This window comes from Nannobrachium achirus (assembly GCF_963921795.1).
Source record: "Nannobrachium achirus genome assembly, chromosome: 14".
Lineage (NCBI taxonomy): Eukaryota > Metazoa > Chordata > Actinopteri > Myctophiformes > Myctophidae > Nannobrachium > Nannobrachium achirus.
Window position 1 is genome coordinate 22653209 of NC_137821.1, and position 20513 is coordinate 22673721.

At 45.0% G+C, this 20513-nt stretch overlaps 1 protein-coding gene across 1 annotated transcript; it reads right to left on the minus strand.

Annotated features, from left to right (window-relative positions):
* Positions 1 to 759: 759 nt before the first annotated feature.
* On the minus strand, positions 760 to 7836 carry LOC308297918 (ubiquitin carboxyl-terminal hydrolase 9X-like; the record flags this gene model as incomplete). The annotated part of the gene is made up of 1 exon (XM_080741482.1): positions 760 to 7836. One exon carries the CDS (start codon positions 7834 to 7836, stop codon positions 760 to 762), a length of 7077 nt encoding a protein of 2358 aa, XP_080597608.1.
* Positions 7837 to 20513: the final 12677 nt, after the last annotated feature.

The following is a 20513-nucleotide window of genomic DNA, read 5'->3' on the forward strand; positions in this document are numbered from 1 at the left end:
ATTATATATATATATATATATATATATATATATATATATATATATATATATATATATATTTTTTTTTCCATCAGATCTCCCAACAGCAGACCACTCAGTTATGGACTAGACACATTTCGAACATGTTTGAACAAATGTTCATATTCATAATATAAAGGCAACAGCATCATCAGATCCGGTTCGGATTTTAACAGTGAAGCTCAGATGGCTTGTAGGGTACCAGTGGGTAGATCGCGTGTAGGCTACCGGTAGGTACATCCACACGTCTGTTTCTATCTGTGAGCGGTGCTCCTGTTAGGATCTAACCTCTCCTACATCTGGCTTTGTCCATTTGTCCCGTGTTTGTCCAGGCGCCCAGGGTCACATTAGCCAAGCTTAGCAGGACGCTTAATGAAATTAACTCATAAATAGCACCGCTCGCTTAACACTGGATGTGATTTTTCTTTTACTTTTTTTACTTAATTTTATAATGGATGGAAGTATATAGCAGCAGTCTTGTCGGGCTGAAACCTTGCCCAGATAGTCATACGTTATACATAAGTCATAGATGACTGACATCTGGCACATACTATCCACATGAAGTCAGTTATTACTTATTAGACCACGTTTGTTCTCATTTGTTCTTTTCACAGTTGTTCTCCTGTGCGCGTATATAGGCCAGAGAATAGGAGATGGAGATGGCTTTGTGTGAGGTCAGGGCCTGGTGTCTGGGTCTGAAGGTTAATGACCTGGCCCTTGAGCAGAGGTAACCCCATGTCGCTAGGGGCTGTTCATGATCTGGACAGCAGGTGAGGGTAGGTAGAGACCGTGATCCTGTCCTGATTGTGAAGCCTCCTTGGTAATCATCTCTTCCTCAGGACAGAGCTTGCGGGCCATGTCCAATATCTTGCCCAGGTTCTCTGGAGGGGGAGGGGACAAGTTGGACCAGCTGGTGCTTTGCCTCTCCAGATCATCCCCAAACCACTTCACCACCGAAATCCATTTGCATTTCACATCGCTGTCACTCTGTAGGATCTGGTAGGCCACAGGAAGGCTGTGGAAGATCTCCACCATCCACCAGATGCACCAGTAGGCATCTGTTTTATAGGACAACTTGGACTGCTGGATGATTATGAAAAGTCCATTTGTGTTATCACTGATCACATACTCAACTCTGGATGTTTGCCAGGAGTCATTTATGAACAGGATCCGTAGAAGCAGCTGATAAGTTTGATACAGTCTCAGCTCAGTGGTGCGTGCCACCTGCGAAAGCAGCTCGCTGAGAAGGTTGCAGGAGAACTGTTTGTTCTCCCAGCAGCAGAAGCGCAGCAGCTTGAATGTCTCCTCGTCGTTATTGCAGTCCTCAATTATCTTTTTTACATAGCTGGTACTTGCAAACAGGTCCTTTTTCACACACTGCTGAATAGGCATCAACATCGACACATCAACATCGGTGTATGGATTAGAGAGAGGGCAGTTCCCACTGTTGGAAGACTGCATGTGTGAGACATCACAGCAGCGTACCAGCTGGGAGACCACAGTGTAGAGCTTGTCCAGATTGCCATGCTGGTTCTTAATGGAAGGATAATTGCCCTTGCCCAAAGCCAAACCCATGAACATGGTGGGAACATTCAGCCTTAAAAGCTGTTTCTTTTCTTCCAGGCCCTTATTGGCATAATCAACAAAGACACCGAAGTACTGCTGCAGGTGATGGCTGTGCTCCGACACATCTCTCCTGAGCAGGTTGAGCACATCTTTCAACAGGTGGTCACTCAGACTCAGGTTATCGTAGTCCTGACCTGACTGTACGGGGGAGGCAGTGGGGAAGGTACAGGGGCCATCTTTCAGGGAGGAGGACGCGATGAAGACGATGAGGTCAGCGAATACTTTCCGGACCTCAGCATTAGGGCACACCAGCAGGTACTCTGAGAAGCGGTCGCTATGGGAAAACAGAGCATTGCATGCAAACCAGTAGCGTACATTCTTACTGTGTCCCAGCAGGTTGCAGAGGACATACCAGTCACTGGCAGGACCCTGCACTACTTTATTGGTGTGAAAGCCTGTGCTGAAAAGGAACCTAGCAGCCAGCTGAACACTTATCATGGCTATTTCCTCTGCCAGAAGACAATCTTGTCCTTGTCCGGGATTTAAATAGACATTGTTACAGACCAGGAGTTTCTTAATGAACTGGAAGTATTCCAGGCTGTATTGCATTCTGTTATGCATGAACTGTATATTCTGCTGGCGCACGCTGCACTCGATTAAGCTGGGCATCTGGACCCGTTGCAGCTTGGTGGAGATGGTCAGCTCCTTAATGTGCTTGGTCATTTCGATGTCCAGCGAGTCCATGCGCTCATAGAATAGGATGTAAGCACTCCACCAGGGCTTCATGAGGTCGAACACCTCATCCATGTACTGGCCACCAAAGCACCGTTTCTTCATCTCCTCATCATCCATATTGCACTCTGTCACAACACGATCATCAAACTTGTACCAGCAGTTGCGTTCAGCGTCACCACCGTTGCGTTTAATGACGTAGGAGTAGTAATGGCCACCGCTAGCTTGGCCCGAGTGCACCAACACACCCACCAGTCTGTATTTGGTACTACCGGGTGGCATGGGCTCTGATGTCTCATTCTGCTGAGTCCTTTGATTCTCTGGATGTATGTTGTCACCCTCCACCTTGGCCACACCGGCCACTGTGTATGGTGCCATGTTGAGCTCACGCGGGAACTCAAAGTAGTCATTGAACTTGATGGCGCACTCACGCTCCCAGTCGTAGTCGAATCGCTTGAGCTGGATAGCTAGCAAGGGTGGAAGCTTCTTGATCAGCAGACGCTTCACTGTGTCCACCTTCTTGTTGCACTTCTCACAGTGGTAAGCGTTGGCTCCCTCCAGCAAGTCTCCTTTAACATACTGCTCCATAGAGTCCAGCAGGTTCCGGTGGTTTCTGACGTCTACATTCAGAGTTGTGAACGACTCTTCACACTCATATCTGTGGGGGCAACCTTGACAGATCTTCTGGTCAGCAAAGGAGCCGCCCAGCACCTTCCTGAGCATAGTGGGGTGGCCAAGGGCTTTCAGAGCTTCGTCCAGACTGTCCACCAGAGAGTTGAAGAACTCCAGGGCATCGTGCTGCTCCCTCAGGTTCACTGGCTCACCCCACAACTTGAAATGTTTCCAGAATCCTTCTGGGATGTAGTACTGCCTCCTAGAGGCAGCCAGGTGGCCAAAGATGATCTGTAAGTGGTGCAGCACACCAATGTTGTACTCCATTCTGTCCTCTGACTTACCAGAGGGCATGTCCTCGATGGACAGGATGCCATTGCGAATGGGAGGGATCATGTACAGCTGCTGGATGACTGAGTTCATGTAGCATGTAGCTCCTGCGTTCTTCAGCCCTACAAAGCCATTTCTTGGCCGTGACCCCACTGCAGGCAAGTACTCCCAATCAGTTAGCGTCTCACAGCTTTTGTAGTACATGTCTGTGAGGGTGTCAACGATCTGCTTGAGGTTGGGGATGCAGCCTACGGCCAGGGCCACCAGCAAGTCGAAGCCGGCATTGATGGAGGCGGGACTGCTGCACACTGGTATCACCTCCTGCTCAGTAGAGAACTTCCCACTAGTCTTCATGCTAGACGCCGTGAAAATGAAGTCATCTATCAGCACCTTGATGAGGTTAATTCCTCCCTTCTCACAGCCGATGTAATACTTCTTCTCTGGGGTCTGGAAGGCCAGCAGCTCAGTGGTGACACCGATGTGGCCTTCCAGAATGGTGTCCTCAACACTCGTCTCCCCCGTCCTCTTCACTTCATCCCGAATTCCCTTGAGCCAGTTGATCTCGTCGTTGAGCAGCCCCTCTATATTAGGCAGGTTGATTTTGTTGTTTAAGGCGAATTTCAGGAAGCCTCGGAGCAAGGTGAAGAGCTCCCCTGGACTCTTGGCATGCTCCTTGGTCATGGTGAAAAGGAGCATGATGAAGGACAGAAGAGGTTGATTGTCCATACAACAACTGGTGGCCATGAGGAAGAACTGTTTTTGGGCCATCTGACGCACAGATTTGCTGTGGCAGCGCAGCAGCAGATCTATGAAGAAGGTGTGCCAGGCCTCTTCTTTGATGAGCGTGTCCAGAGCCATGGGCATGAGGTTGAAACACAAAGTCATCACTTCCAGAGCCTCACAGCACAACTGCTCATCCTCCCCATCTGGATCCTTAGCCACATTCATCTTATAGATCTGGATGATTTCTTCATTGGAGCTGAAAACAAGTTGTACTGCACCACAACCTGATGCCCACACTATCTTCTGTAGAGCCCACATAGCACTGATGTCTGGGACGTACTTTGGTGCATGGAAGTTCTCGTCAGAGATCTGCTGGGCAAGGCGGCTGGATACATTCTGCAGTATGTATCGGGAGGCAGGGCTGGCGAGGACAACGGGGATGTTGCCCTCACGACTGCAGGCCTCATGCACAGCAATATAATAACCGGAGCTGATGGTGAGAAGCAGCTTGGTGATCTTCAGCACATTGAGGTAGGCCTCACGCCTCGTCTCCATGTCTGCAGATGGCATGATGTTTTTCATGGTGAGCATGCTCAGCACGAGGGGTAACCCACCGCTCCTCAGGAAATTATACTGGAAGTCACTGGCCTCCTCTCCGATAGTGGCTGGCATCAGCAAGGCATACAGAACCTCAATGCGGTAGAGCACCTGTGAGGGTGAGGGACCAAAGAAGTAGGAGTCTAGTGTGGAGTAGTTCTTTCCCACGTTGGCATGGTCCATACACACTGTACGCAGGTCCTCCACTGTATTATTATTTAGGGGCATAAGCTTCATGAGTACCCGAGCGCCGTCCCTGAGCAGAGGCATGTTGAGTTTACAGCCCAAGTCAGCCAACCGCCACAAGAAATCAAAGTAGTGCCATTTCCGGGACATGATCACACTGGGAAGGCAGCTCTCAGCCTCAGGGTAGGGTCCATCACTGTAGTGGTTGCCGTGGTTTCCAGGAGACTGAGTGTAGAAATCGGAGGAGCTTTCTGAACTGGAGGGCATGTTGTCAATGCTCACGAGAGTCAGCTTGGCTGTGATCAACATTTGATCCTTCAAATTGAGTTGTCCAATCAGCTTCCTGTCATCGAGTGGTTTGACCACCTCCCCGTCAATGTAGAACTCTATCTTACAGTTGTCTTTGAAATGGGAGAGGATGTAGCGGCGCACAGAGCCGATGGTGTCGTTTGTGTGAGAAAAGAACTCCACATTTCCGTGGAGGATTTCCACTGTCAGCTTGATGTGTTTCCCCCAGAAAGCCCTGGACATGGGCAGTATAGACCTCTCCTCGTGGTAGTTGCTGTCACACTTCTCAATGTACTCCTTGAGCACGGTGAGAATTCGGACCATGCGGATGGCCTGATGGCATGTGCAGTTCTTTCTGTCCTTGTCTCCATTGAGGATGATACAGTCGTAGGATGCGTTCAGACGATTAAAACATGACTGGATGAAATCCTCATGGATCTTCACCTGATTGACTTGTAGTTTTGGTCCAAGGTTGGTGTAGATATCTTTTAGCAAGTCTATGGCTTGGCTGGCTATGTCATCACATCCTTGTATTAACACCCTCCAGAGGTAGTCGAGACCTATTAATTCCAGGTCATCCATCATGCATTTGGACACCAGCTTGCCCTCCCTTCCATTGACAGCTTTGAAGAACATTGTGAAGCACTTCATTCCGTTCTCTGTCAGCAGAGATGGGTCTAGCTGCAGAATGTTGTTCTCAAAGAAGTCCTTGTTGATGACTGGATCAAGGTCCAGCTCGTCAACCATCAGTCCGGAGAACCATCTAAAGCAGGCCTCACGGTCACAGAGATGCACTGGGTTCTCAGCCAGACACTTCCAAATCAGTTTGGCCTGTTGGGCACATAGACACAGTTGACCATCCTTAAGTAGGAACCTCAGGAAGTTTAGGCGTTCCTGTATTTCCTGCACATGGCTGTAGCGGCTACCAGCCTGCACGGTCTGAGGGTCAACCTCCACCTGTAACACTTTGTAGAACTGCCTCATGGTATCCATGTAGGCAGAGAGGTTCTCAGCCACCAGGCTTACCAGAGTGTGTTTATGCTGTATTTGGTTAATCAGGTCATGACGGTAGAAGACATTACTCCTTTTCAATTGGCTCCATGGAGGTTCTGCAAACAGGTTACAGAGCTCTCTGATCTGCTTGAGAGCAGGGATCGCCCACCTGGCATTGGTACGCAACTCTTGTATGAAGCAATCTATCCAATGGATCTTTTGAATGTCTCTGTCCTGTGTGAAGCTGTTTTCCAGAATCTTAATTTGGGCACTAAGAGCCTGGTCCATGATATCTACAGACACGTGGTCGTTTTGTGCGAGGTTCCACAGCAGTTTGAGAACCTTGTTGGCCATCATGCCAACCTTATCGTCCTCAGCTAGAAGCCGTATCAGCTCCAGTAATCCTTCACGCTGTTTTTTACTGGCATTAGTCCAGCTAGCCTTGAAGCAGTCAAAGAGATGGTCAAGTTGCTCAGAAGAAAAATCCCAAGCCAGCTTTGCCAAGAGGTGATGGATATTCTTCACAATTGCCTCATGTTTTCCAGCCTGTGCCGCCCAGATGTTGTCAAGGTCTTGCATGGTAAGAGCATTCGCTTTGATGACAAAGCGAAGGATTTTCTCCAGTTTCTCAACATACTGCGGCTGGTGCAGGCTGTCCCTCAGCACGATAAACAAGACGTTCTTCTGTTGGATCCAATCCACCATGCTTTTTATTGAGTGGTGGTGATAGGGGTGGGATATACTAGTGATCACCTTGTTTACTTCATTTAGTGCATTCATTTTGCTGTTAAAAGAGGACATTTGCAATAACCTAAGAATAGTTTTTAACCTGCAATTCTTCACCTTCACCTCCGCCTGGCCCTGGTCTCGTGAAGCCAGATTCTCCAGAGACTCAAATATCATGGACAGTGTGTTGTTTTTGCCTTCATTCTTGTCCTCGTTCTTCAGCTGCTCATCTGTGAGGTTTTCCAGAATTTGGGGGACAATTTCAATGACTGGAAGGAAGTACTTATTTAGTGTGTGTAATGTGAGGAGCTTGTAACACTGGCCAAAAGGCTTGATAAGTGCAGCAATGATCTGGACGCTCGGTGCTTGTCCACTCATGAAGCGATCATGCAGTATTTGAAACCCGTTTAACCTACCAAATTTGTTTATTAAGTCAACCAAACAGTCATAGTTGTATAAGGAGGAGGCGAAGAGCTTATCGTTAGCCGACTGGCCCCCAGTGGTTTTAGGCGAAGTAAACATGGTATTAAGGTTGAAAACACTGAGGGGGTTGGTGGCCATGGCTAAAAGGTCCAGTAGAGGTAAACAGTCCTGAGAGAGCTTGGCCACACACAGCTCCACACACAGCTCCAGCAGCCGATGAATGTTGCAGCCTTTGGCTCCGAAATCCTCGTCTGTCAGCAGAAGCTTAGTGAAGGAGATGGTCAGACCATCCCGGAAAAATCTCTGACATGCCTCACTCTTGCTGTCCAGTTGTTTTTTGCTAAGATCTATAGCAGCTTCCAGCAGGACTTCCAGCTCTCCCTTTTTTTTAAGTAGAATCCTCCAGCTGGGACTGTTGATCTTGTCATCAAGCTTAGCCAGGGCATCGTGGGGAAAGTGTGGATAAGGAGCCTCGTCCAGCTGAGGTCCCCCATTCCACCAATCTTGGCTCACTGGAGTGTCCTCGTTAGACGAGTTAGGAAATGAGTTCTGGTTCTGTGGCAGTAGAGGCTGTGTCTGGGCATCAGGTTGGCTCTGGCTGTCTTTGCACTCAGGTGGGGTACCATGCATGGCAGCAGTCATGCTCGCCACAGGGATCTTAGCCAGGTCAGAAATCACCGCTGCCTCAGCCACAGAGCATAGGAATGAGTGTCCGAACAAGAGAAAGAGGAACAAGAGGGTGAGGAACAAAAGCACCTGGATGAATTTGAAAGGACTTCCCCCCTCTATTAAAGGTCTATAGTCCAGCCTTGAGCGATGACTGTGGGTTACAGTCCTGCCTTGACCAATTATGGTTTTGTTGTAATCACAACAAAATAGGTTGGCGAATGATCTTATTTGGGTGCTGTTCCTGTCACCTGCATGTGATACAAAGCAAGGCTCCAAAGACGTATCTTGTCAGATCTCTGGGTTGTGAGTATGCCACAATGACTAATTGCGTGACCTGTCATAGTATATATCTACACATGATGTACAGGTATGACCATATATGTCACTAGAGCTTTTATGTGACGTCATGAATTCCCCTGCTCCATTGCAGGGGATGGGACCTTAAATGAACAATCAGAGATATTACTGAAAGACAACAAAGCCCACTGTATAAACGACAGCTATGTCATGTATGTCTGAATGAAATTGACCCCTAGTTGCTGTTTTTGATGATTTGGGAGTGAGAATGTAGCCCTATTGGTGTTAGACCAGGACCTGGTCATTGGTCTTGAAGGTGTCAGCCAACAGGCTGGCAAGAACTCAACTCATGCACTCTCACATGCACACTTGAGATATCTCATTAGTGTGGTTGCCTGAAGGGCAACACATTATTACTTGCGCCAGCAGTGCGCGCAAGCACTGCATTCGGTGGCATATCTGTCGCATAGCCTATCTGTATGTGTTTATGCCCGTAGCCAATCAGGGGCTAGCATTCTTGGTGACATCACCATCAATAGCCAATGAGGGACCAGCATTCTTGGTGATGTCACCAACAAGAAGTGCGCCTTGTTATATAAATAACAAGTTGCGCTCTGCTGGTGCACAAGTTGACCATACATGGCCACGAGTGCACAAGCAAGTTGGCACCTCGACAGAGTGAGCAGTGATGAGCAGTGATGGCTGAGTGGTTAGTGTCCATACCTAGGACTCCGGAGGCCATAGAGGTCGCAGGTACGATTCCCCGCTCCAGCTATAACTGCTCCCCTTCCCCCTTGTGGGCATCACTGGGTTGAATTCAGCTGGGTTAAAGCTGATAAAAAAAGCAGCTGGGTTGGGCTGCGATATCTGAATTTCCCTCGCGGGAGGAGTAGGTAACTATTATTAGTGTGGTTGCCAGGGCAACCACATTATTACTCTGGGGAATTTTGCAGTTTTTACAACTCTTAGTCTCATTGACTTGAATGGGAAACTCCATATATAGTGAGTAACTTTTAGGTATCTGACTTTGACTTTTCCCATTGACTTTGAATGGGAAACACCATATATAGTAAGGTAACTTTTAGGTATCTGACCTTTCCCATTGACTTTGAATGGGAAACACCATATATAGTGAGTAACTTTATAGTGATGTAAGAGTAAAGTAACTTTTTAGGCAACCACACTCGCAATTTCCCAAATTGCAATTTCTCTAGTATTATTATTATTAGAGTGCAGTCTAGTTCATTGGCTTCCTTCAAAACTGCCTAGCACAGTTATTTTTGAAGCGGTGAAAACCGCTTCCAATGAGTGGCTTTGTGTGTATCACGCCCATATATGGTCATTTTAGTCCAGAATGAACAGGCTTTTTCAAAAACAGAATGTCCGTTTAATTACCATATATGGTGATCTCAGTCCAGAATGAACAGGGTTTTTCAAAAACACAATGTATGTCACCTCATGTCCATATATGGTCACTCCAGGCCAGAATGAACAGGTTTTTCCTGTCCCGTATGTGCAAAATCCAGAATGAATAGGCTTTTTCAAAAAGCAAAATGTTGTGTCCCATGTCCATATATGGTCATTTCAGTTCAGAATGAATAGGCTTTATCTGTCCTGTACGTCCAGAATATGTGTGCGGTGTCCCTCCCGGTCAGATAAATGGATACTTTGAGGATTGGTCAAGCTTCACATGATAATTTGGCCTTCAGGTTTTATCTGTCTTGTACATGCAATAGGTCTCACCTATTGCAGCAATGACAAATAGCCGCATAAGAGCAAAAGCAAAGGCACAATAAGAATATACAGATGCTATCAGAATGGTAAAAAGGAGCATTAAGGCAGACAAGAGTAAATACATTGAAAATCTAGCAGAAGTTGAAAACTTTAGTTGGCCACAAAGATAACAGAAACTGAAATAATTATAGAGGGATGCAGTTGACAAACAACTAAGAGACCAGCAAGCAGGACTTTTTATATATTTTTTTAAAACCTATTATACCGGCTGTCATACCGGCTCTCCAGACAATTCTATACTAAGATTCACCGATTCACTTCGAACTAATATCACACTCAAAAACAGGCCCAGAACCTAAACCTCAGGCTGTAGTCCTGACACCCACTTGGAACAAAATGCCTCAAATCATGAATGCATAGTCCCTTTGCAGTGAAACATTGCTGGCCCTCAATAAGCTACATGCACTGGCGGAGACCTGTGCTCAGAGGAGCACATTTTTCAAGTTATGATGAGATATTTTTATCTGTGTTCTAGATCTATACATTCTGTGTTCTAGATCTATACTTTCTATTTGCTTTAGTTCTATATTTTTGAAGCGGTGAAGCCGCTTCCAAGGAGTGGCTTTGTGTGTCCTATGTGTGTCCCCCACGTCCATATATGGTCATTTCAGTCCAGAATGAACAGGTTTTATCTGTCCGTAAATGTGTGTCCCATGTGTGTGTCCCACGTCCATATATGGTCATTTCAGTCCAGAATGAGCAGGTTTTATCTGTCCGTAAATGTGTGTCCCATGTGTGTCCCCCACGTCCATATATGGTCATTTCAGTCCAGAAAGAACAGGTTTTATCTGTCCCGTACGTCCAGAATATGTGTGTAGTGTCCGTCCCGGTCTGATGATTGGATGATTAAAAATTTCCAATACTTTGAGGATTGGTCAAGCTTCACATGACAATTCGGCCCTCCAGATAAAATCATTCATTCATTCAGAATTCTGAATTCTGAAGCTCTAGAACACATACCGCTTCACTTCGAACCGAATGTATATACAGAGTTCATAGCTCTAGAACACATAGAATAAAAGTTCACCGCTTCACTTCGAACCGAGGTTTGATTTTTAGATTCTGAATGAATGAATGATTTTGTCTGGAGAGCCAAATTGTCATGTGAACCTTGACCAATCCTCAATTCTTCATTCTGGACTGGACATGCACGGGACACAGGACAGACAAAGCTATACCTTGGAAGCGGTTTTCACCGCTTCAAAAACTACAAAAGATATCTTGTGGGTGTTGTTGTTATTCAGGTTGCACTTGTTGGTGGTGATGTCACCAATAACGCTGCTCCCTCATTGGCTTAAGGCCCTGCCTTTGTACTGCCGGCCAGTTTTAAGGAGAATAACCTTACTATATAAGGATTTGGAAGAACATACTGCATGGTCTCACTTTCAGCAAGCCCACAATTAATCATTGGTGACATAGGTTTGGTGAAAAAACAGATGGTGTTGACTAGGGAGTTGCCTCATTTTGAGTTCCTCACAGCCATTATAGCTTTTTACGGTACTTATGTTATAAAGGCCTATCTACAAATGTAGAATGAGCTTTATAAAGGCCTGTAGGCCAATACAGTATGATTAAACAGAATATGTAAAGAGTAATTATCTCCACATCATTTAGAATACATTTCTTTCCATGTATACCTGCAGTATCACATGTAATTTACATTTACATGCAACAAATGATCACCGCTATACTACCTGAGATTGCCCTGTGGCAAATCATCTATAATTAAAACTTCAGGCAATATTGAAAGCTATTATAATATGTTAATGTGAAATGAATTGCGTTGTCCATGTATGACATAGGCAGGAAAACATGTACATAAAATAAATGGGGGTTAGAACTTAGGATACATTAAATCAATAAAATGTGTGTATAGTAGGGGTGTAATGATATAGCAAATTAATCAAAAATTTGTTTTTGATTAATTTGTCTATATCGATGTGTAAAAGCAAATATGGTACTGTTTGGCTCTGTATAGCGTATCGTTTTACAATGCAAATAATCGGTATCGAATTGTTTTGCAATGCAAATAATCGTTGTATGGAACTAAGTATTTGTGCCAAGTCACAATGTAAAAAACGATTGTAAAAAAAAAAAGATTTTATGTTTCCATACAATCGGTTTTATACAATCGATTTTAAGAGGGAAAATGAAAAAGAGGGGTCTAATTACTTTTCCATTCCATATAGCTTCTCTTGGTCTATCAATATATGTGTGTAATATCTGTGTTCATGTCAAGGTGTGGGTTTGTCCATGTGTTGTAATATAATCTCCATATTTGCTAAAGAATCACAGCGTTTACTTATTTGTATCCATAATAATAGATTTTCCCTTAAAGATCTGCTCTATTGACACGTTTCACACAGATTTAATGTCTTTGCTAAATAGTTACTATATCAATTTTAAATCATTGAATCGAATCGTATCGTATCCCCATGAATGAACCAATATAGTCCATGTATCATATCGTCAACCATGTATCGTGATGCGTATCGAATCGTTGTTCAAATGTATCGTTACACCCCTAGTGTAAAGTCTATAATTATTGTCTTTCAAATATTTCATGTATCAATACATTATACTGTGTATTATGTACAGTTATATTTACAATCTATCAATACATATTTGTAAAGTCTATCAGCAGTTCATATAGCAATGGTTATACATGTGCCAAACACACACACACACACACACACACACACACACACACACACACACACACACACACACACACACACACACATTCAAAGGGAAATTGTGGGAAGGCTTCATCGTGGGAAATGTCCACAATGAAGAGCAGTGCCACATTCTACACCTTCACTAGAGTTATAGATCACAGTGCGCGCACGCGCGCACACACACACACACACACACACACACACACACACACACACACACACACACACACACACACACACAGTACATGTGTGCACATACTGTATGAAGATGCACTTAAAATCAAAATAGAATGTTAGCACTGGCAGTCAATATTAATGGAACATGTAATAAAACAATTTGCATGCAGTAAATGCCTACACTGACGGGTGAAGTACTTGTCATTCAGGTTGTATATCACACACACACACGCACGCACGCACGCACGCACGCACGCACGCACACACACACACACACACACACACACACACACACACACACACACACACACACACACACACACACACCTAGTGTCCCTATTCTGGGCAGGTCTAAATATAAATGACAGAGTTATAAATATGTATTTATCAGACTGATATATATTTCATTTGTATGTGCTTCTAAAATCACACAAAGTGGTACACAGTATCGCTAAAGTCATGTCATCAACATGGATTTGTCCCATTTCCCATATTCCCTCCTGATTAGCTACGATTGCCTTCTAAGGTTTGTGTATGCAACTCCCGATTATGGAGTCTTACTGGTTAATAGGTATACTGGTTATTAAGTCAGTCTTTCTTTTGAGTCAGTTTTGTTGAAGTTTCAGCAACGCTGTTTTGGTTTAATGGATCCTAATGTCCACAATATGAAGATAGTAGGTTAACATTTGAATTATTTACACTTTTGATGTCACAAACAAAGCTTGACGTGATGACGCTATGTGTAAAGCCATACTGTATGTGTATAAAAACTTTGTATCTCTGTGTTAATGTGGGAAGAATTGATCTGGAACCATAATTTTCAGACGCTTGTAAGATCTCTTCCATGGAATAAACCCAACTATTATAAATAAGAGTCTTACAGTAAGACTCCCTAATCAGGAGATAAGTGACCGCCAGGTCGCATGTATACACAGCCTCATGGTGGTGCTAGAAGAGGGACATGTGAGAAATCAGGGGCGGAGGTTGTGGTTTACCAGCCAAGGAGTGTGTGTGCAAAGTTTGGCATTGATAGTGGCAACGGTGCCGGAGATAAGAGTAGGGCCAAAAGTGTAACGTGACATGACGAGATGTGGCGTGACGTGACATGATTGACAGACAGCCGGTGCAGGTTTTCATAGTAACTTGCAACCTGACAGTAACAAAAAAAAGCTTTCAATGAAAATAGTAGATCTACAAACTAACAACAAAGCATCATAAGTCGCACTGTGAGTTTGTAGAGTACCTATTGTTTGCAAAGAGTTTTGGTGTTGAGGAAAAAAAGGAGGGGAGCAAGTATAGACCTCTGAGGGACCCCGGTCAACTGAATTATGTGGCTTATGTGCTTAAGCAAGATGACTGAGAGAAGAGAGGTGAGTGGAGACTCAGAGAGAGAGAGGGGGGGGGGGGTGCTGGTATAGACAGAGGCAGACGGGGAGGCCCTGTGGAAGCAGCGTGAACTGGATTCAGCCAGACTTCAATAAAAACAGCACTGAAAACCACCAGCCAGCAGAGACCATGGGGGAGGGGGATATACATATGAGGAAACTGCATTGCACTGCATTTCACGTGCACACACTCTCGATCCCACCCCGACCCCGCCCACAACTGCATGCACTCATATCTACAGTATGACGTAGGCCTATAGGCTACGTTTCAACCACAAACAGATTTCAACCTCTACTCCTGATTCTGATTCTGGTCATTCATCTATGATATGGGGTCAGCAGATAACACACAGTAGTTGGAGTATCCTATACAGTGGTGGGCAGTAACAAAGTGCATTTACTTTTAATTATTATTATTTCACTCCTCTGAAAGACAAATATTGTAGGCTACTTGTACTACTTGTAGGCTGCCCATTGTATGTGGGGATCTCTGTCAGTCCTGTGTAGCTTTTATGCTCATATGAAGATCCAGTGGTGTGTTCTAGAATTCTTTTGAGGGCATACTATAATCTACGATCCGCGTCCATTCCTGTGGCCAGGGCATACGCCAGTGCATAATGCCTATCAGGTACGCTACTTTGAAAGGTTTCTAAAGAAAAAAGTCTTCACAGCATACAGAGTAGACCCACGTATCACGTAGAACACAGCACTGTGGAGATCTCTGTATCTGCCATGCAGTCCTTGTCCCTTTTTTGCCCATATATGGTGCTGACAATGACGGCACATTGAGGTTAGACAACACACTTCATATTTGGGCGTATAGCTGCATGGGAACTCCTTATATGGTTATGGCTCATCAAAGGTATGCTTAGTTGCCAGCCAGCCGGTTAAGCAAGATTTAATAGGATAACAGAGCTGCTATTAAATCTTTTTCTTTCTTTTTTTCACTGCATTGATATTGTAGAAAACATACTTTGTAATTTGTACTTTTGAAGACTAATTATTTTAAAAGCAAACATATTCCGGCACAAATTTGACAGAGCGACTTTCACTTGCAGTTACATTATTTTTGACCAGAATATAGCATCTATACTTTGACTCAAGTAGTGGGGTTGAGTGCCTTGTCTACCATAGATCATATATACTGTATGTGCTTGTGCTTCGCTGAATCATAAATTAAACATACGTGTGAGTGTACAACACACTTGGGCTGGGCCATTCTGGGCAGCAGTGTTATACAGTGTGGAGTGTGCACATGTCAGGGAAAGCTAAAGACTATGTGACCTATAAAACAACAATTAAGTCCACAACTCTAATTTCTCAAATTACTTGCACAAGCAGAGCATGCAAGTACTGCGATCGGCTGGGTATGTATGTACTGTATGTACTGTATGTATGTCGGTGTCCTCTCTTGTTTAAGACCGTAGCCCAATCAGGGACCAGCATCTGGTCCCTGATCAGCAGGCAAGGGGCCAGTATTCCCGGTGACGCTAGAGGTGATGCCAGTCAGTGGTCATGCCAGTGGTCATAATATATCAGTTATTTTTTGGCAGCGGTGATGCCAGTGGTGAGCGCACCTCATGGGCACAGCATGCCCTACTTGTGCATAATATGACCTACTTGTGCACAAGAAGCTAGTTGGCACCTCGTGCATTTCTAGTTTAGCTTTCCGTGTGCTGTACATCATCATGTATGTGTTGAGTTTGAGTTCCATGGCTCATTCCCAAACTGTAGTATAAATGAGTATCTGAAAACCTCATGTGTGTGTGTGTATATCTTTCTTCTTTTCCTTGATAACAGCTGTGATATCTAATGCAGTGGTTCTCAAAGTGGGCTTTCAGGGACTAATCAGGTTACTTTATGGGGGTCTAAATTGACCCTTACAAGTCTGTAACTTTGACAGGATACAACTGGAACCAAATGGACCCTGGGATACTGGGTCAATTTGGTTCCATCTGTACACTGTCAAAGTTAAGGGGAGTTTGAGAACCACTGATCTAATGATATGGCTGTAGGCGGATACAGGCTGTCGCCTTTCAGCAACAGCATGGTACAGTATCCTGTATTCTACCATGAGAGGTTTATCTGACTTTTGTAATAGCAGTGTTTCATTAAAGGTTAACAGTGCTATGGATCTAGGTAAGCAAGAAGCCGGATGAGAAACGCATGCCAACCCCTGGTGCAGCTCGGAAGTGATGAGAGGGGTGGGCAGACAAGCGCAGACTAGCAGGACGTCTCCCGCTTCAGACAGACAGACACACGGAAATCAAAAGATCCTGAACAGGGATCATTGGATTAGAGAGCCTTTATTGTAACACCTTGGTTGACTCATGTAATGTCCACGATGTTAGCAAATATTTGTGAATTAACATAACTAGCCCTTACCCGTTCAAAGATATGAGCTCCAAAATGATGTGCAGTGTGTGGGTTATGGGATGTGCACTGTGCACACAGTATATGAGGGATGGAAAGTAACTTTAACTGGTGCTTGCATGATGTAGGAGCATCAATGTAAGAAACCCGTTTCGTTTAATGGCTACAGAGATACTGTTCCCCCCCCCCCCCAGCCCGCCCGCCCACCCGCCTGCACACACACCCGCCTGCCTGCACACACACACACACACACACACACACACACACACACACACACACACACACACACACACACACACACAGAGCTGGTTAAACATTTTGCCTCAAGCTAGATGCAGAATAGATGTGCCTCATGCTAGATGCAGAATAGATAGTAGATACACCATAAAAATGCTAATATACAGCATACAATTTGTGAGAGTGACAAACGGGCTTCACAGTTATGTCAGGTGTGTTCATATGCTTATGGTGATGCGATTTCAGATCAATTGCTCCAGCCACTGAGGAGAAACGCTGTGACAGACACTCAGACATTCGCAAAATTATAGTATAGATATTGAAACACCCATAAACACATTAATGTCAGAATAAAGCCAAATATAGCAGCATATCAGAGCAGACCAGAAGATTAATGTCTCACGCACAAAGAGGGCCTGGCTTGTACCTGAAAGTATATTGTCAATTCCACATCGGCTTCATGTTTCAGACCAGAAGCTTCCCGCTTGGTCTACTCTTAACTTGTTGTAACATTCACTTCTTTGCTTGTTTCTTTCCCAATTAAGACATCGACCATTTGAACGACGAGTCACTTGATCTCACATAGGAGAATAGGTTATGGACACAAGAGATGACGTGGCTTCAGCTGTAGATGCAGTGCCAGTTACACAATCGTCAGCATCAATTTAGGTACAGAGGAGAGGAGCAGTGTAGACACAGGCGGAGGTGTCCATCACCATCACCGTCACCTACTCCTACACAGACTCTCCCCAGTCACAGACAGGCAATGACCCACACCTGCACCACGCAACAAGATCCTGCATCCAGTTGAGTTCACAGTGGAAGGACACCCAAAGAAAGGTTGTCATCGTTCATTTAATTGTCTCTAGACAGCCTGTGGCAAATGAGTACAAACTTGGTGAATGGATGAGGGCTGCAGACCAACACAAAATTAAATGACATTATAAGACTTTTAAAGCATAATGAAAAATAAAGTTGATGGGTTTTATGACAATTAGGCTCAGGTCCTGATTTATTGGATGATGAAGTACAGGAGGAGGATTTCTTCTCTCTGTTGTTTGTTTATTAGATTGTTGTTTTCGAGGAGTTGTTTGTTCATGATCGGCTGTGGACTTTTGATGGCATGGGTTTGAGCTTGTTTGGGCTGCGAAACATTTTGAACGCATTGTCCCCGGAACACGTGTTTCTGGAAGCATGGTCAACACATGGGTCAAATTACCCCATCTCCACTCCCATACACACTGTACACGCCCCTCTCCCACCCATCTCTGCCCCCTATCCCTCCAATGCTCTCTTATCCCACCAACCCCTCTGCCCTCCTATCCCTCCCACCTCTGTCCTCCTATCCCACCATCCCTCATTCTACTTTTCAGTTTTCTCTCTCGTTCTTTTCTCCTGTCTCACATTCCTCTTTAAGCGTTTCTTCGGCCACCTTCACTTGTCACTCACCGTCTCGCCGTTTCTGCTCCCCACACACCCCTCGCATCTGCTCCTCTGTGTGCGTGCGTGCACGAGTGGATGCATGTGCACTGCAATATGTGCAGTGTTAATATAACTCAGAGTGTAAAAATGGATCTGGGTGCGTGTGTACACTGCTCAGATGCCCAGCCCATAAACGACCCATGGAACATGCCGTTCCAAGTTACCCCTCTTGTGTTTCTGTAAATAAAGTATTTATACACACAGAGTTAAAAACTTTACGCCATGCGAACACCACGGGTTGTTGATGCGTTGTCCAGCTGGGGTTCTGCAATACTTCTAGGAAAATTGGAGGCGGTATCTCACTCACACATCAACATCCTTACTCCTGTTTCCTGTGTGGTGGTGCTCAGTGAGATTAAACATACAATGCAATAAAAACACAATACCAGACATCCATTATGATGATAAAAAAAACACAAAAAAACATATTTCTGGTTCTCAGCTTATATATTTGATTCAACCAGGACAGCTGACTGTTCCCAGAGCCATTCAGGGAGATAGTTTCGATTCTGTCTGTGTTCAGAAACAGTTCATTGAGTTCCCCCTGATTAAAGACATCTATGGGGGAAAACAATAATCTATGCACGTGACATATCAGATACCCCTCCTCTTCCTCCTCCTCCCTGGCTCCTCTCCTCCTCCTCTCAACCCCATGCTGGAGTGCCGAGTCCAGTTGGAATCGACTCCTAGTCACGGTTAGTCAGCAAATACTTACAGGCCTATACGTTACAGAGGAATACCCTGGCTTGGCCCGACTCAATACTAATGCAGCTACTGCAGTATCCCCACCTTGTTTTAACATGGTTGGAATGTGTCTAGCTGAGCTAGGCTAACTGAGGAAGGCCATAAACCTGCATTTGCTTGCAGTCTCTTAACCACGTGGTGAAAATAGGCAATCTACAGTACACGCTCAGGTTGCGAGCTTGTACAGCATATCAGCTGTTTTCAACAAAGACATTTATTACTGGTGCCAGCAGAGCACGCAAGTGCTGCGTTCAGTGCCGTCTGTTTCTGGCTGACAGTACAAAGGCAGGGCCTTTTGCCAATGAGGGAGCAGCATTCTCGGTGACGTCACCACAAACAAGTGCGACCTGATTGCGACCGAAGGACCGAGTTTACAATGAGAAATGTAACAGCTTGTCCGTCGACGTGTACACATTTTTCTATGGGCAAACCCATAGACCGTAAAGATGTGTCATCACGATGTCACTGTGATATCAGGGGAACCCCTCTACCAGAATGGGTTTGCTGCTCTGACATCACGCTCAGGCTTCACTGTGATGTCACCACCAACCAACAAGTGTTTTCACATACCTACATACCCAGCTCTAATCGAAGAACTTGCACGCTCTGCTGGCGAACAAGTAGACCACATTATGGCCACGAGTGCATAAGACGCAAGTTGGCACCTCGACAGAGGGCAGTTAAGAGTGCAAACAGGAGGGTACCTACTGCAGTATAGAGCCCTTTAGGACAAAGGTGAACTAATATAGGGGTTTAGGTGGTCATATCTTAATGTAACTTTGAATAAGACAGCTACCGTATGTTTTTGGGCCATCCAAATCCCTTTGTTTTCTTCCTTTATTGAGAAAATAATCGAAAGCAAAAGACGGTGGGAGGGGGTGCCGTTGTCTCACCATATTAGTTGCTGGCTCACTGCCAATTCCCCCCATGTGCTAAATCCTTGTCACAGCCAACCACCTATGCATGTAAATTGTAAACGGTATTTTTTTATATAGCGCCTTTATCCAAGGAGCTTTACAATGATTGTACATTACATTCACCCATTCATACACCCATGGCAGAAGAAACCATGCAAGATACCAACCTGCTCATCGGCAGCAATTAGGGGTTCAGTGTCTTGACTCTTGCTCAAGGACACTTCGACACTAACTTTGGGGAGCCCGGGATCGAACTGAGCCATTGCCACCCCTGTGTTGTTGTCTACCACTTATTTTCTCCTAGCAGTGAATTGTTTCACCACGCTGGGACAGTTTACATCCAACACACCATCTCCACCAGATCCCCTAACTGCTCAACAGGCACTGGAAAGAAACAACCAGCAGGGGTCGCTAGTGCAACAACAGGGATATGACACCATGCCAGCTTGCTCAAACACTGCCCATGGGCTCTGTGCATAACTCACTGTAATCTGCTATGCTGCTAACTACCCATTTCCGGTTCAGTTATAGGATTGCTTGATTTTATAGCTGATTCTGCATGCACA